General features: G+C 40.2%; 1 protein-coding gene across 3 annotated transcripts in view; it reads left to right on the top strand.

Annotated features, from left to right (window-relative positions):
* SYNJ2 (synaptojanin 2) overlaps positions 1 to 17,669 on the top strand; it is a 68,425-nt gene that overhangs the window by 25,578 nt on the left and 25,178 nt on the right. For all 3 annotated transcript variants that reach the window (XM_032101941.1, XM_032101943.1, XM_032101944.1), the window contains 8 exons: positions 6,286 to 6,369; positions 8,155 to 8,216; positions 10,983 to 11,079; positions 14,075 to 14,247; positions 14,655 to 14,736; positions 14,962 to 15,111; positions 15,202 to 15,367; positions 17,250 to 17,441. In XM_032101941.1, the coding sequence (XP_031957832.1) occupies positions 6,286 to 6,369; positions 8,155 to 8,216; positions 10,983 to 11,079; positions 14,075 to 14,247; positions 14,655 to 14,736; positions 14,962 to 15,111; positions 15,202 to 15,367; positions 17,250 to 17,441 (1,006 nt within the window). The remainder of the gene's footprint in view (positions 1 to 6,285; positions 6,370 to 8,154; positions 8,217 to 10,982; positions 11,080 to 14,074; positions 14,248 to 14,654; positions 14,737 to 14,961; positions 15,112 to 15,201; positions 15,368 to 17,249; positions 17,442 to 17,669) is intronic.

Raw genomic sequence — 17,669 nt, forward strand, 5'->3', positions numbered from 1 at the left:
CTCGCATTTGTGGTACTGCACTTATCAGTTGACTTATTATGGGAAATACTTCTGCTGTCCTGCTCACTAATTGGGTCAGAAGTAACTAATTCTATTTAGTTATGTTCCTGAAGTACATCATGATGCAAATGATTAGCATGAAAAATGAGATGGCCTTTGCATTCCAGCAGAAAACCTGAGGATTGGCTCCTGGTGAGTAGCAAAACAGTACTTGATTGCTGATGCTTCTCTTGGCTGAGTCTGGGTCAGGCTCTTCATGGGAACTGCTGTGCTTTGTTCCCATTCAGCCAGATCCTGAAGTGGGAGAACTGAGGGCTTTTGAGTGTTTTTTTCAACTGGGTAAGCAAAAGCACAAGAGTGAAATGGATTTAGGGTGAAAGGCTTGAGTGGGTTTAAAATTATAGCAAGAGTTTGCAGTTTTAAAGGGTTGTGTGTTTTTGTTTGGTTTCTAAAACCAAAGAAAAGAAAAAGGAAAAGAAGGTTGCTGTTACTGATGGTGCTAAACACTAGTTTTGCCAAGCTGCATGTCCTAAGAAGGCAAAGTTGGGCTAACCACTGGGATGCCTGAGATCCAGTTCAAGCTGGCATTCCCCTTGCCATTAGGAAGGAAGAGTCCAAGAATAAACTCTCTCCTGCTTTCATAGTAAACGACTGACTAATCTCCTATGAAGTAATACCTTGGCTGAATAACATTTTGTTTCCATTTGCTTCAGCCTGTACAGTATAATGGCATATTGGCTATTTGCTTTCATGGATAAATAGCACCCTAGGATTCTGAAAACCCAGGACTTTCCCCCTCTTTGTAGCAATTGCTTCTAACATTTTTCTGTTTTTAGAAGAAGGAGAAACAATTAATCTTATCTCCAGGCAGCTCTTTTATGCATAGATGGTATGCTTTTGTCTCCCACTGTGTTAGCCTTGTGGCATTTCAGCTCTGCAGTGAGTCATTTTTTGTGGGCTCACTTAACTGCTGTGACTCAGTGTTTGACAAAAAGGGAGGAAAAGTAAAATATCTTAACTTTTTCTTTTAAAAAACCCCACAACTTCTAGTAGATCCTTTGGCTTTTTGATCATTTGGCTTGAGTCTTTACAAAGAAAGAAGAAAGAAAATATTATAGGAAACACTTAAGGAAAAACAAAATGAAGAGAAAAGAGGGCAATCCCTTCAATGTGTGCTTTCAGATTTGCTGACAAATATTTTGTAATGGGATGGTAGCCCTTTCTACTTGTAGTGCATGCAGTATAGCAGTTAATTCTCGAGTAGTTTTAAAATCAGACTCTGTATCTCAGTTGTAGCTTAAATGTTTCCTTTCACCTTTTCTTCCTCCCCTAGTAATCCTTTGAAGTTGAGACGTGTTGCATTTTTGTAATTCTTTTCTTCTGATAGCTTTGAGAAACTAGAAATGCCTTCTTCATTTCGTTTGTGTGCCTGTTCCTATTTACATTTCAGCTGTTTCCCCAGTTATCCTCCAAAGAGTTATGCTAAAATCTTAGTATGTGGCTTACAAGGAACAATTCTAACCAACCAAAGACAACTACACAGTTTCAGTTTTTTCCCCTTCATGGAATTGTTCAGTAAAGAAAATTGAAACCTTGAGGAAGCATTGAAAGGGAATAGCATGAATTTGGATTAACCTTCCCTTTCTTCCAATTTAAGAAAAAAATGTCAGGCATGGATTAAGGAAAATTATCCCTATTTCACAATATCTCCTAGACTGTGTTGGCTAGCTCTCCAGGAGAGGAACGGATGCAATCATGTGGTTGGTTTATTTTCTGGATCAAGTTTTAGTATGACCCCAGGCAAGGCAAAAAGGATTATTTTGGCAAATATATCCTTGGGTCCCATGAGCTGAGCTAAAGGGACTCACAGAGAGGTATGTTTAGGCCAGCTGCTGTCCATGCTGTATGTGGGTTGTGTGGCAGAGCTGGGGATCCCCAGATAAGCCATCTGAGTATCCATTTCATCATGGACTCTGTGTGCCCCTTGAGTCTCTAATGAATTTTGCTGTTTGAAGTTGTGACTGGATGATTATTTGTTTCTAATGACGCCGGGTGATGGAGATTAGTGAATAAATTATTCCAACCAATGAATGGGCACAGCATGCTGTGATTAGAATACCAGAGGGTTGACACAGATGTTTGCTTCTTGCCCAGAAGCTTTCTAGCAGTCCCTGTGCATGAAGCTTTTGTTACCAGGAAAGATCCTTGGATTGCAGGGGCAAGGTCTGGCCCTATGCAACAGAAGAGAAAGATTGAAAAATGTCCTGTTGAACTGTCAGTACTATCACCCTTGATCGTGGAGTTGAAGAAAGAGACCACAAAGAGAGTCTAAGACCACAGAAGTTGAAAGAAAAACATGGCAAATTCTAACACCAGACATCAGAGGCCAAGTAATCTGTTGTTAAGGAAAAGAAGTCTTCCAGATGGGTTAAGTGTTCAGTTGCTGCTATGTTGTCTGATGGGAAACTGGTCTGAAAGCTCATGCAGCTGACTGGATTGGATTGTACTATGGGCCAGAACCTTTGAGATTAATGAAGTAGTCCTCAAGTGTTTTGAGGATTTAATAGGAAAGAACATTCTCTCTGGGGCACATGGGTACCAGCTTGCTGTCATTTTGGATCTAAGACAAGATAAGACTCCGCAAAGACAGAGATTTAGCAGTATGTATCAATCCTAATGACCAAGTGTTGTCCAAAAAACTGATTGTTGTTGAACTTTTAGAGAAAAAACAGTATGATCTTCTTGTCCATGAGTTAAGGAAAAGAGAGGACAGGAAAATTCTGGACATAAGGCAGTTTACTTTTCTTTAAGTTTCTTTTCTTAAAGAACTGTTCATCTTCTGTGTAGTACCTTAGAATAAGGGAAATGGATCTGCTAGAGAACAGGGTAATAAAGCCAAAACTAGAACAACAAAAAAGTGGGACACATATGTGCTTGTGGAAAATATGACATTGTGCACAAAAACTGATCAAGGCCATGAAGAATATGAGAAAAGAAACTGTACTTGTCCATTCATAAGCAACGAAGTTGGAATCTTTTATTTATGAGTGTAATTTCAATCTGAATGTATTATCAGTGCTTATTTAGGATTTTAGCAAATAGGGCTTCTTATAGTGTATGTGGCTGCTAAGATTATATCCATTCCTGATGTGGAAAGTCACTTAGTCTTTAAATCTGATTGCTTAACAAGTCTGCTGGTAGGAAGTCTGTTGCTACTAATCTTGTAAGGTCGAGGGACATATATACTAAAAGGCAATGTCAAGATCAAGGGTCATGTTCTTTGGAGTGGTGGATGAAGGATAAGTGGGTATTGCTGAAATTGAGGGAAGATTTGCACAGTTGTAATGCTTAATGAAATGGTTAGAGTCTGTTTAGGAAGGAATGACTGGCAGAAAAGTCATTTTAATGAGTCTCCCACTCATTAAAAAAATATTAGGTCTTTTTCCAACTTGCTGGCAGCTTGGAAGAAAATAATTTTAGATTCATCTGGGTCATGAGAATGAGGTGAAAGGATTGTGAAAGACCAGAGAATTGCTTCAGAGAACAGAATGATGAGCCCTGTAAGTGAACAGAAAAAAAAAGTACTTTCTTGTGAATGACTGTGTTGGAGAAGCTGTGCTCCCAGTTCAAAAACCCTCATCTACTTTCTAAAGCTACATGGCAACATACCTAAAAAGTGTCAGTTTCTTTAAAATGCTCAGTCATCATAGGAGAATCCTGTATTAGACCTCAGCTTGACAGAGGATTCCCCAGCCCATCACGTCAAGGTTTAGGCATGCTGTTTAGGTTACAGGAATGATCAAATAGTTTAAAAATTTTGGTTGTTGTTCAGTTCTCCAAATGGGCAGCTTAATAGAGCAGAAAACAGAAGAGGTAATGGGTCAAAACCAGTGAACAGAAAATATGAGTGATAGTGGTAACAAACATCTGTTTACTCACTAATAAGTGGAAACAGAGCATCTGTTAATGCAGAAATAAATGTTTGGTCAGTATTTTTCTTCTGTGTTTGGCAGGAAGAAGGCAGGTTATATATTCATGGTCTGTAACTGAGGAAATACTTTCCATTTAAACTGTAACTCAGAAAGATGTTAAATTGCAGGTACTGAATTAGAATTACTACACTGAGTCAGTGGGTATAGAGATTTGCAGCTGGATGTCTAAAGGAGCTGGTCAAAGAAATACTTGAGCTGTCAGTTTTGCAGTTAGGTGTGGAAACAGGGACTTCCCAGGATACTGTAAAGAAAACTAATCCTCTGTAGCAAGCTGTTTGAGTGGCCAAATTGTACTTCTAGTAAAGCTTTGTCATCATTAGATATTTCATTTCAACTGCTAAGGTGATGATTGCTGTCAGAATTTTAAGTAAGCCAGTCTTGAATCTTTTTTTGCACAGATTCAGGTCCCGATCTTCATTTAGTATTAGTCAGGATAACGCTGGGGCTGTAGTAGTGCTATTAATTTGCTTTACCTTGGAATGAGTTTCTTTAGCTCATGACTCACATGACTGAGTGAAAAGATGATTCAGTGTGTAGAAGTCACTGACTCGTCTTGGAACAACCAGTCTCAGGGAGAATGTGATAAAGAGGAAGTAGTCCAGCTGCAGGAGGAATGAACTCTTCTGAACAAAGAAAGCAAACAACTCTACAAAGAAAAGGTGCAGCAGTGTGTTGCCATGGTAATTACCTCCTGCAGTTGGGTGCCAGTAATGTTCAAAAAACTTTACTGGGAGAGCATGTTTTAGAGCCACATTACTCAAACTGTGACACAGGCCTTGCAAGAAAGCTTCTCTGAGCAACACCTCTCTTGCAGGGGGTTGTGCTAGGAGGGAATGTAACAGAGAAAAGCATTCTTTGGTGAGAGCAAAGCTTTTTTGGTGAGAGAAAAGCAAGCTTTGGTGAGAGGTGAAAAAAATCGAAATATTGTTTTGCACTCCATCTGGGCTGGCTATCCTTCTAACACTGACATTATGTCCATGACAAAGCCACTTAAATCTTTCACCTTAGTGAAATGGAGACAGTTTTAAGTGCTCTGCGAAAATCTGGTAAATATTCGATAAATATTTTGTCACCAGTTTTATCTGAATACCCACCTCTTCTTTTTTTCACACATACAGCTCTAAAAATTGTACATTGATCATGCTTATGAAGATGAGAGGTCAAGGTCAGGCACTTTCCCTGTGCCACCCATTGGCCACATCTAGTGGCAAATCCAAAAAGACAAAACACTTTAAAGCTGTAGAGAAACCCATTTTAATGTTCTATTCCATTTTCAGAGCTACTAGCCAGCTAGCAGCAGCTGTGCCAAATGATATGATGTGGTTAGTGCAGCTACCTAGATAACCTGGATACCATTCCTCCCAGGGGCTGCAGAACACTCATTGTCATGCATGAGATAACGGAGATGTGTATCATGTGTATCATGTATCCCCTGTGGAAAGCAGCCAGGATTCCACTGCTAAGTATAGGCCAGAGGAGTGAGCTGGGCGTTGCACAGTTGCTCTGTGGTCATATCGAATCTGGAGATAGTACCTTTTATGCTATGTTAACACACAGTGCAACACTTCGACTGGGGGCTGTGGATGGGAGAAGGCAAAAGGGGAAGTCAGTCTTTGTATAGATTTGCCTCAAAATCACCTTGTTAACAGTTATCATAAGAACACATAAAGGGAGAGCTTGAGGTCTGGTTAGGAAAGGAAATGGAGAGTTTGGGACCTCTTGTTGTAAGCAAGAGGAAAAGAAGTAAATCACATTGCTTTCACTGTACCTCAGGATGGGAGTGGCAAAGCTGCTGGTTTCACAGAGTTTTATTTGGACTCTCTGACAAGGCACAGCATGCAGTGAAATAAGAAAGGGTAAATACAGCAGGAGATAAGCTTATCCCCCACCTGACGTTACCCATCATCAGTCACAAGGAGCAATGACATTTTGCACAGTTAAGTTTTGTGAGAGGGACAGCAGGAGAGTATATGCATGGTCTTTCTGAGTGCCTCCACCAGTAGATGAAATCCATCTTGATTGTGGATGGAAGATGTGGTGGTGTTTTAAGTTTTCTCTTGTTTCTGGTGAGAAGTGAATTGAATCTGCTGTGATGACATGAAAGCAAATACGTTGTGCTTTGTTCCACTGCCTATGAGACTATGGAAAAGAGGCTGAGTGGTAAGTGGATACCGGGAGATACATGGTTTACTTTTTTTACCCTTTGAGTTCAGTGTCTTTAACTGTCACCTGCTGAAGGGGCCGCTGATAGATCTAACTGCAGAACACCTTTCCTTTATTTTATTTTTTGCAGACAATCTACTTGGATGATGATGTCTCTTCCTTTGTGCAGATCAGAGGTTCTGTTCCACTGTTTTGGGAGCAAACAAGGCTTCAGGTAAAGAAATAATCAGGAAGCCTACCTTGCTTCTCTCTCTTGCTACTTATAATTTAGAATTAACAAAAAACATATTTTTTTTTTTTTAAATGAGGCTTCAAAGCTCGTTCTGTGAAACTGGTGAGCCCTTTCATTTTAGGTTTACCTTGTAGGAAATTTCGTGTGTTTAGATAAACAGAACTATACCAGACAAATGGCTATAGGTAACTCAAGTTTAATATTTTTGTTCATTTGAGTCCCTCTACAGGGAACTGTTTGTAAGGCTTTGTGTCCTAGTGTTATAAAATGAAGGTTACAGCTATATCTTTATAACATTTTCAGTTTTATTTGGAATAACCTATTCCTCTGAAATGACTGGTTCGCTTGATGATATGGACCTCCACAATATAATTGGAGTATCTAGGGATACCAGTACCTCTACAGGAGCATGCTACCTTGAAACAAAGTAACGCATCTGGATGGTGTGTTTGCTAGATTTCAGTCAAAAGGGTGATAATGATCTCATCTGATCTTCTGTGAGGCAGAGATGTAGGATTTCATCAGGAGATTATTGCATCAAATTTAATGGATTACACGTGGTCTGTGACTTGCAGTTATATACAGTTGTAAGCCCAAATAAGAATCTTCCTAGCACACTTTACATTCTCTTAACAGAGGGATAAGCAACAGAAATGAGTATGCACATATATTCATGTGTATTAGTAGAGAAAATACATCACATAACTGTTTTTTTAAGATGCTTTAAAGGTTACATGGTTCTTTTTTTGATCATTAAACTAGAACCTATGTACTATTCAGAGGCACTGGATTTAGCACAAAAGGAAATGACTAAAGGATCTTTGTTGCTGTCTAGCACCATCCAGCGCAATACTTGCTTCTTTTTATGAAACACGTTTGTCCGTATGATTGTGCGTGTCCTGCCCGTGGTGTAGCTGTATCCAGCAGTGTTGTTCTGTATGTTACAGAGACATTGAGCATTGCCTCAAGTATTTTTGACTAGTGGATAATATCTCTAATTAAACAGAATTTTCAATTTTTTAGTAGGCTGGGGTTTTTTGCCTAATCTGGATTAGATTATGTACTCTTACTCCTTGGGTGTGAATGTAGTGGCACTAGTGTTAGAAAGAATTGCAGAAACCAACTTCATGAAAAACAAAGATGATGAAGTGTAGGAAACAATGCATGGTCCTATATGTATTTAGGAGTGTAGTTTTTGGAGAGGAAAGAAGCCCTCTGCATACTGTAATAACAGTAGCTACCATTCAAAAGGAGCTTGAGGCTACTGTTGTTGACATCCATATCAAAAGCCCTGTTAGTTTGATGGCACAGAATTTCATCCTTTATATTTTTGAATCACTGTTGTGATACTTTTGAAAGAGTCAGAATACACAACCCATGGAACTGGTGTAAATGTAGCCTTTTCTACCAAGGCAAGGGCAGTAAGAGTGCTGGGCTCACAGAATACTCATGTGAGGCAGTGTGTGCTATTTGCAAGAGGAAGCTGGCAAAGAGATGTGATTTGTTTGGCCATAAAAAGATGTGTAGGTATCCCTTTGGTTAATGGTAATTGTGTTTTCACTTGTAATTGTAAATGTTGTCTAGTAAAAGCTGGGGCTTTTGTGTTAAGGATATTATGTGTGGGGGTGGTTGGAGTCTGTTAGAGGTGTTTGGTGCTGTTAAAAAAGGGGTTTTTCTCTGAAGGAAAAAGGGAGACATCTAGTGACTTAGAATTCTAGCAGTTTAAGAAGTTTTTCTCTTTCTTGGTCTTCTAATATTTTATTTTAGGTTGGTTCCCGCCATTTAAGGCTTAACAGAGGTCTGGAAGCCAATGCCCCTGCCTTTGACAGGTAAGTTTCATTCCACTTTGGCAGCAACACAGCAGCCTGGCATGTAACCAAGATTCCACAACTCTGTCTTCCTAGAAAATCCTGAGATGTGAAATATCTCTCAGATGATGTGGCCAATCCCCCAGGTGTGGCACATTATTAGATTGGTTTACTTAATTTAGTCACTTATTTTTGTGCTTTTTTCCTTCTTGTTTTCAGTGGTAATTGAATTAATTTGGTCTTCCAGCTTATTCCTGTAAAAGTTTAGAAATGCTGAGTGATATGCAAAAGAAGGGTTTGTGTAAACCTTTGTGAGCCAACAGATGTGAGTTTACACGTATTGTACACAGATTATGTGTGCTTTACCACTGTAACCGAGGTAGTTAAAGAGTAAACACTGCTTTCACACCATTCTGGATTTGTTTTTTCCTCACTGTTTTACTCCCATGCAGAAATAGAACAGTGCCGGCTATTGTGACCAGTGTTGTATGATGATATTATGCTGATGTTTTCTATTTTATGCAAAGACTGGCTTGTAGACCTTTTTAAACCATTAAGACTCTGTTTGTCAGCTGGAAGCTGTAGAAAAACACATGCATTAGCTTGATTCCTTTGAATGTCTGACTAGGAAGTGCTATCCTCTAACGGCGTATTTCTACTGATATCCATGGGAACAGTGCCTGAAAAGCACATGAAGAATTTGATCTGTGGGAAATTTTCACCTTTTAAGTGCAGATCAAATGATTAATTTCTGTTTTGGTTTGGTTTTGGGAGAACAGGGTGTATGTTGATTTTGAGTAAAGCCTCTTTATAACTGCAACTATTAGCAAACAGGACATTAGTAACTGTTAATGGTTTTGCAACGCTGAAGACCCCAAACAGGGATTAAAATCTAAAGGGACTATGCACCATAGCAGTCTCTGCTCCAGAGGTTCTCGGCCTGCATTCTCCAAGCTTTTAAGGCTCTTAGATCCTACTGAATTCAAGTGCCTTTGAGACTCTTGGTCTCATGGCCATCTGGTGCTGTGATAACTTGCCCTGGCAGTGTCCCTGAAGTTCCATCTTAGAGGTCTGCATTTCACAGCAGACATATTTCATACAAGAGGAAAACAATAACTTATTTAGCATCTTCTTGTACTGCCCATGAAATTGAGAGTAGCTCAGGAAGGAGCAACTCCATAAGACCATTTATCCCTGACACTAATACAACTGGTGAATAGCTTTCTCCTTAGAAACGTGAACATACGGATAAACTTGCACTGTTCCTTCTTTCCCTTGTGCCTTTAAGTTAAATGAACTTAGGGATCTCTCTGCTTACCAATTTGCAAAAGACAGTCCTTTGAAAATGGGCAAGGAATAGGTGACTGATTATATGGAAAAGTACACTGGAATTTAGCAACCTGCTACAGCTTTTCTGAGATGTTAATTTAGCCTGTTACATTTAACCACGTGAGAAAGGGATGATAATCTTGTTAGAAGATATTTTTTCATCCTGTCTCTCTCCCTGAGAAATCCACAGGGAGCTTTGCTTAAGATACTCAAACAGGCGACTTGAGCTTCAGTAGTTTTGTTGGGAGGAAGCAACACTGGCAGAGAGGTAGGATCTTGATGCTGCAATCAGAGAGGTGCAACTGTGTGGGAAGAGTTGGCATACAGAGAACTGGTTGCAGAATCAAGAATGCACCAGAAAATATATTTAGCTGTGTTTCCTGAAGGCAATGCTGATGACTTCTTTCTTTTCTCCCCTTCCATGGTTTTCTGTGTAACTTATTTCTGGTTAAAGGATTTAAAGAGTCATGCCGGAAGATGTGTTCTTGCTGTTTTTCTGACACTTTGCCATTACATGTCATTTTGCAGCATGTAATAACTTCTCATTTTTGTGAGTGTTTATTTTATTTTTCTTTCTATTTCTATCCAGCTTCCTCTTAAGTGCTACTACAGCGTTGTCTGTAAAGGATGGAAATCAACTTTAAGATCTAATTCTTTCTTGATGAGCCAGCACAGCTTCTGTAGACTATGCATGCCAACTTGAAAAAGATGTATTGAGGGAAGAATGGGTGTCTCGGCATCTTGCTAAAAGCTCTTGAGAGTCCCTAAATCTCAGGTTTCAAGATTTTCGTGACATAGACAAAACAACCAGCCCACTTTATACTTGTCCTATTTTGTGCTTTTCCTGAAGAATCTGGGCCAGATAACTTGGCTAAAAGGACCTTTGTTCTGATCCAGCGCAGCAGTTCTTATGATTACTAATCTTCCTGCTTGATTTCAGAGTGAATGTCTCCACGCTGTAGTAGCTCAGAGATATTTGAACCCTGTCACCCATGACATGTGTTTGGACCTCTCTGGCCTTGGCACTGGAGTCATAGGCCCCGTTGCTGCTGCCGACTCTTAGTAGTCTCAGCTCTGCAAGATGCCAGGCAATTCCTGTTGAAGTGTAATACTTTTACTTCTCTTCTTGTCTTTCCTGTGTAGTTCCTAGGCTAACAGCCAAGAGGTAGGAGCATAAGGGCAATGTCAAAGCTAACAGTGACATAAAAGATTTGGGACCTATTTCCTAAGACACTTCTTTAAGTTCAGTACGAAGTGCTATATCTATTAATTGTGTACTTTCACCATTTTTACTGTAATAATTTATTGCAAGGAAACTTGGAAGATGTCTGTAGATGGTGTGGCTGAAACTTTCTGCTGGATGAAACCACCAGTGATCTCTACTTCTGTATGTTGAAAATGGCAGTAGGCAAAGTAACGTGGTGTTGTTTGTACCTATTATGGTTACTTTTGCTGTAGGCATATGATGCTTCTGAAAGAGCAGTATGGAAAACAAGTGATCGTTAACCTGTTGGGAAGCAGAGGAGGAGAGGAGGTGCTCAACAGAGTTTTTAAGGTAAAAGCAATAATTTTCATTTTAACAGCTGATTTCCCTTGAGCCTCCATGTTTTTCTGTTTTCCTTCTGGCCCAGGAGGTGATGAATAATATATCTAAAGAAATTATGTTAACCCTTTGCCACATGCTACATACTGAGAATAGTGCTTCTTGGTCTCATGGCTTAATTTCCAGCACTTCCTTTCTGCTTACTTCGTCATACATTTGTGTACGTTGTCTTTAACCAAACTTATAAAGAAATTGCCCAAATACTCCTAAGGGTAGTTCATACTTGCAAAAGTGAATCATAGTCAGCTTTGGCATTGTATGTAGCCACCTATGCAGTCAGGGGCCCCCTGGGATTGCCAGAACTGCCTGGGGGCTGGGCCCTGAGCCTCAATCACTGAGCATAGTGACTTAGCATCACTAAGCTGTCTTGCTCTGATAGTAATGGGAAATAGCTATCCAGCACTGATTGTGTTGGGAATTGGCTGCCTGAGCACCAGATGAGAGTTTGGTATATGGAGAGAGATTTTCCTGGCCCCTGCGTGTCCCTAGGCACAACTAATACCTGAAAGCAAGGATGTCAGGTATTGTAGAACTAAAACTGTGCTTTGTTCTAGTGTGGTATTCTTTTTAAAACTAGTGTGACCTTAAAGCCACAGATTGGCACTGAGTGGGGTTTGCAGCAGTGCAATAGCTGCCTGAATCTGGCTGGAGGTTGATGGAAGTCTGCCTCCTTAAGTGCCTGTTGCTTTAGCAAACTGACATAGATTCTTCGGAGATTATGGTCCTAAAACTGATGATAGCATGATTTAAGTACACACCTGTAGTAAGTGCCATGTATATATCGTTGGTAAAGAGTGATACCAGCAGTTCTGAGCTGAAATGTTTACTATGTGAAGCTAAGCAAAATTAAAATTGTGGTTAAGTGATAGTGTCTGATTTCTGTCCCTCTGTTGCAATCGTGAACTTACTGGGAGTGTCAAGGTTTTTGTCAGTTTTTCTGTGTGACCATTTTCTCCTCCTACAAAAAAGCTGGGAAGGACTATCTGCTTCCCCAGCAGAAAATGACAGAGTGAAGGTCTCCCCTTGTACAGAATGTGGCCAAAGAAAGTGATTATGACTAAAGCTTGCAAGGCAATGAGGAAGGCACAGAAGTGAAGTCTAGTCCTAGGTTCTGTTTTCAGCTTCTTACTGAATTTCTGCATGACACGGCTTAGCCTCTGTAATCTTTTGGTTTCCCTCTCTTTAAAACAGCTTTTCTAGTTTGTTTTGCAAACCCCACTGAAATTTAAAGGTAAGAGATAACCAATTCTGAAATGCTCAAATAACTTACGCAGATAAAAATACAACATTTGTTGTTAATTTACTACTGATACTCTCTCAAACTCTCGCATTGTTGAAGACCATGTTCTAGCCTGTATCATGCAACCAGAAATTAAGTCAGAAACCGGGCATCTTCAGAATAAGACCTTGCATTTGTTAATTTAATTTAAATAAAGACCTGTTCTGTTTAAATTGTTACATTTTTTGCCTACTTTAAAAATAAATAAACTCTGAACATACCTTGTGAGCTCAAAGAATTTAGACTGAGATCACTGAAAAGCAAAGTTTTGTAATCATTCAAAATGACTCCTTGGTCATTTCTTTACCTTTGTGTTTTAAGAAAGGGATGTTAGGAAATAATATAGAGTTAATTTTACTTTGATGATTTTGAAGGGCTGGAATTATAAATAAAGTAATTCATAGGAGTGTGATTAGGGTTGCAAACCTGTCTCCTCTTCTGTCATTAGTTTCTCCATCTTTCTTTCGCTTTTATTTCTTCCTCTTCTCTCCATTCTTGCTTCAACCTTATTCATTCTTATCAGTGTTGGCTCAAATTATTCTTGTAATTACTGCTGCTGGGCTCTCTTGATCAGAATGGCAGGGTTATCATTCATTTACCATTCATTATCTGTTACCTGAATCAGCTGCTACCAGACCAAAAATCAATACTGTTCCCAGGAAACGCTGTTCCTCCCATGAGCTTTCCCTGTAACAGTTGTAATTATATTTACAGTGAAAGCAAGGCTGCAGTGTAGAGTTGCGAATACTCTGACAATAATTTACACTGCGGCAGTGGGTAAATGTCATCCTCAAGTGCATTACTAGTGCCAGCATCTGCAAGGGCAGATTGGGGTGTGAACAGTAACAGTCTAATGAAATACATTTTACAGGTCTCTTTCCAAGCACTGCCTTTAAATTTGTTTCTGCAGGAAAGGCTTAATGGCTTACTCAATACGATTATGCTGGTGTAACTGCTACATGTACACTTTCAATGTAATATCAGATTTGTTTTGTCCAGTGTGTGTCACAATGTAAGTGGAGAAAAGCATCCATCTCTTGGGGTGAAAATGTGCAGGAGGGAAGAGGATAGACAAAGGCTTGCATAGTTGGAGTTAATGTAATTGTTCTCTCTGGCTTTCTTGTGGAGAACAGGATGTATTACTGTTGGATTTGTTGCAGATACCGTAATGAAATTTGTTGGGATTATGGAAATAGATGTGAGGTCATTGAAATTGGAGATGAAATAGCGAGGCTATTTGTGCCTCTTCTTTCACTTCTGCAGTTTACCACAAACACTTTATAGTACATTTCCTGGGATGTAATTCCTTACTTACTTCCTCCCCCTAAGCCTGCCTAGACCATCGCTGTTGCTGTCCACCCTCATGCAGAGAGGTAGCAGCAGCCCACTGCTGCAGGGCTGCCACCAGCCACAGCACAATTCTGATGTCTACTTTGCAGTTACAGTTTGAGTTCCCCTGCAGGAAAATTGGGTTCTAACAGTCAGGTTTACTTCTGTGAAGAAAACAAACGAGGAACTTCAGTTGCTTTTTTCATGTCTGGCCTTTCAGAATTCCTATGAATTATGTGAATAACAGTCAAGGCTTATTAATGATAAAAGCATGCTGGTATCAATCCTTACACATGGCTTGAGCAGGATTTGTTTTCCTTCACTCTCTTATCTAAACAGAAACTGCTATGGGCCTCTTCCCATGCAGAAGACAGTCCCATGATAAACTTTGACTACCACCAATTTGCAAAAGGTGGGAAAACTGAGAAACTGGAAAATTTGCTGAGGCCTCAGCTGAAGTTGCACTGGGAAGACTTTGGAATCTTCACAAAGGGCGAGCATGTAAGTCCACGGTGAGTGTCTCTGCCCCTCTGTGCCAGTGTAGCTGGGCACTGTTTGTCCTGGCCTTCCCAGGTTTCTTGCTGTTTTCGGACCATGACTGTAAAGGACAATCTTGAAATACAATTTTGAGACAAAGTGTAGTCTTGGTGCTAAATCAATGATTGTCTTAATTGCATCTCCATGGTTTTAAATCTGCAAACTTACTAGTGCATGGATTTGCCAATATAGTGTTGCAGACATGGTCAAGTAATGAGATGTGTTAATGGAATATATTGTGCACAGTGTGCTTGCACCATCAAAATGTGGGTGGGTATATTCAGGCTGAACATTTGATGATCTTGTTCAATCAACTCATGATTAGATGTTGTTTTAAAATATACCATTTTCTCCTCCCTCCTCTTGTGTTTGGTTACCAAAGTCTGCAGACAGGTACTTTTCGAATGAATTGTTTGGACTGCCTGGATCGTTCTAATAGTGTACAGTCCTTCGTTGCACTGGAGGTGAGTTTGTCAGAGGACCTTCTGTGGGACACCTGTAGTGCATACATTGGCTGTTCCATGGGACAAACAGGAAAGAGGCTGTAAGTCTCAGTTATGCGAGTGTCTTGCCAGCTCTGATACAGAATGGTGCTGGCTGGAATACTGAGGATAAAAAGCAAAAAAACACATTTAAAAACAATGTTGGTTTCTTTCTTGTTTTTTTTTCTCCTTCTGCACCTAATTCAGATACTGTTTGCTCAATTAGAGAGTCTTGGTTTGAATTCTAAACCTATAATTGAGCGCTTTGTGGAATCCTACAAGGAGATGTGGACTCTCAATGGTCAGAATCTGAGCAGAGTATTTAGTGGCAGTCGTGCCCTTGAGGGGAAGAACAAGGTAAAGAAAAATGGCAAAACTGTTTATTTACAAGTAAAGAAAGATGTCCTATTTAGTATCACTTGCACTCATAATTCCTGTCTGATGTAGGTTGGGAAGCTCAAGGATGGTGCCCGCTCTGTTTCTCGTACCATCCAGTCAAATTTCTTGGACACAGTAAAGCAGGAAGCCATCGAGTTGCTGCTCATGGGTGACTTCTTCCGTGAGGAATATGCAGACAAAGGCAAGATGCTCATGGACCAGACTGCACTGCTGGGTAAAGCCAGTATAAGCCCTTCGCTTTTCTTTTGTATGTGCTTTTAGCTGTCAGATATAAGCAATTGTACTCTTTTGAAAAAAAAATCAATAAATAAGCTGCTTTTGTACAGATCTGTTGTTTAAAGCACTACATTCAAGTGACGATAGCACAACTCTGTGTGTCTTAATTCCACTGTGCTTATTTCTCATATTTTGTTTTGAACTTTTGAGTATGTTTTTCTGCTCTTTGATAGTGTTATTCTCTGACAGTTTAGAGTTGGACCAGAGGGAAGGATTTTAGGGCTATATTCCCAGTCTGGTCCTGTCTGAGTTTGTCTTGAGGAAGTCTCTTGAGCTCAGCCTTTTTATCTCCTTATTTGTGTCCTTGCTGTTTGCACGTGCTTTCAGCCCATTTGGATCTTTAAAGGCACATCTCTGTTATTTTAGTTCATTTGCTGCTTTATTCCAGGCCCCTAATAGTCCACAACATAGACACATTTGTTTGCACCCATCTAGAATAAACTCAGCTCTCTCTGAGAAGATATTTACATGCAAAATACATGATAATTTCACCCACAAGCAGTATTGGGTGGTCGGTTTACTCCAGAGAATCATTCAGTCCTGGGCTTGTTCCCTGATGTGGATCTCAAGGGAAATATAGATAACTTCTCTGTGCCTGACTGCCAATGCAAGTCAGGTAGTTAAAGATTAGCTCTGCTTCATTTGATTAGAAAGCAAAAGCACACCACTAATTTTCTATACTCAGCAAAATACATGAAAATATAGCAGTTTCCTGTGAGGAGTTTTGACCAGGTTAGAGAGCCATCACAGTGCTAGATTTGTACTGATGTGAAACTCTGTACTGTTCTCCATCTTCCACATTCTAAACTTCTCAGGGCTTCAGTTGAAGTTGTAAATTGTGACATGCTTGATTGCTTGTCCTGGTTACAGGAATAGAGTTCATTGGCTTCCTAGTGTCTTGTATACTGTTGTGGTTTGGATTTAATATGAGACTAATGAGTGAGCGAGTGATTGTGTGTTGTACTTAGTTGCCAGCTGGGTTTAAACCACAGCAGGTTGGTAACACACTGATGGTTTTAGTTGTTGCTATATAGTGTTTATACTAAGTCAAGAACTTTTCAGCTTCTCATGCTCTCCCATTCAGAAGGCTGGAGGGCTACAAGAAGCTGGGAAAGGATGCAGCCAGGACAGTTGGCTCCAAATGGCCAAAGGAATATACTATGCTATATGATGCCATGCTTGGTATATAAACTGGGGGGGCAAAGCTGACTGGGGGCTCCTGCTTTGGAACTGGCTGGGCATTGGTTGGGGAGCAGGGAGAATTTACATTGTACCACACTTGTTTTCTATATTCTAATTCTATTATCTTTTTTTCGTTTCCCTTTTCTGTCCCATTAAACTGTCTTTATCTCAATCCATGAGTTTTCTCACTTTTACTCTTGTGATTCTCTGCTGCATTTCGCTGCGGGTGCAGGGAGGGAGTGAGTGGCTGGGATGAGCACTACTAAGCCCTGGTTGCCCAGTGGGTTTAAACCATGACAGCACTATAGACTAAACTGAAAAGATTATGGGAATTAAAATAATTTTTTGCTTTTTATTTGAAGAAGTACAGAAAAATGTAGGCTGAAAGTGAGTGACCAGCCCTTCCCAAGCTTTTAAAGGGTGCCTGCTTTCTGGAAGAGAAATTGCTGACATCAACGCCAGTTATCTTGTAGTTATTGCCATTTCCATAGGAGTTGTTCCCTACCTTTTGTATTGTTCCTGCTAGGGTGATGTCATTATTTCACAGTGACTGTGCTGCTGCTGTCTGGATTGTTTCTTTCCTTTTACAGCACATTCTTCTTTTACACACCATCTTTCTCTCTGCCCTCTTCTGTCAGTAACTCCAAGTATTCTGAAGGCCATGTCAGAGCGTCAGTTTGAATTCACAAGCTCCAAGCGTGTTCGTGTTGCCACGGGGACCTGGAATGTGAATGGGGGAAAGCAGTTTCGAAGCAACATCCTTGGTACCAGTGAGCTGACAGACTGGCTGCTGGATTCTCCCAAGCTCTCAGGAGTTTCAGAATTTCAAGGTAAGGCTTCACAGTTAAAATGTGTAAGCAGTATTTGCTGGCATCTCTAGAGACAGTGAGTCAGGACACAAGATTTGACCAGCCTTTCAAAGGCAGTGCATTTTGGAAGGCATTTTCTGACAGTTCTTAGGGGTGTATGCAGCTCCTCCATGCTTTTGCTGCCTCCCTGCAGAAGTGGAATGGTGTGTGAAGAGCTCCTGATAGTCAGAGTGCTTTGAACACTTTGAA

This window comes from Corvus moneduloides, chromosome 3 (genome assembly GCF_009650955.1).
Source record: "Corvus moneduloides isolate bCorMon1 chromosome 3, bCorMon1.pri, whole genome shotgun sequence".
Taxonomy (NCBI): domain Eukaryota; kingdom Metazoa; phylum Chordata; class Aves; order Passeriformes; family Corvidae; genus Corvus; species Corvus moneduloides.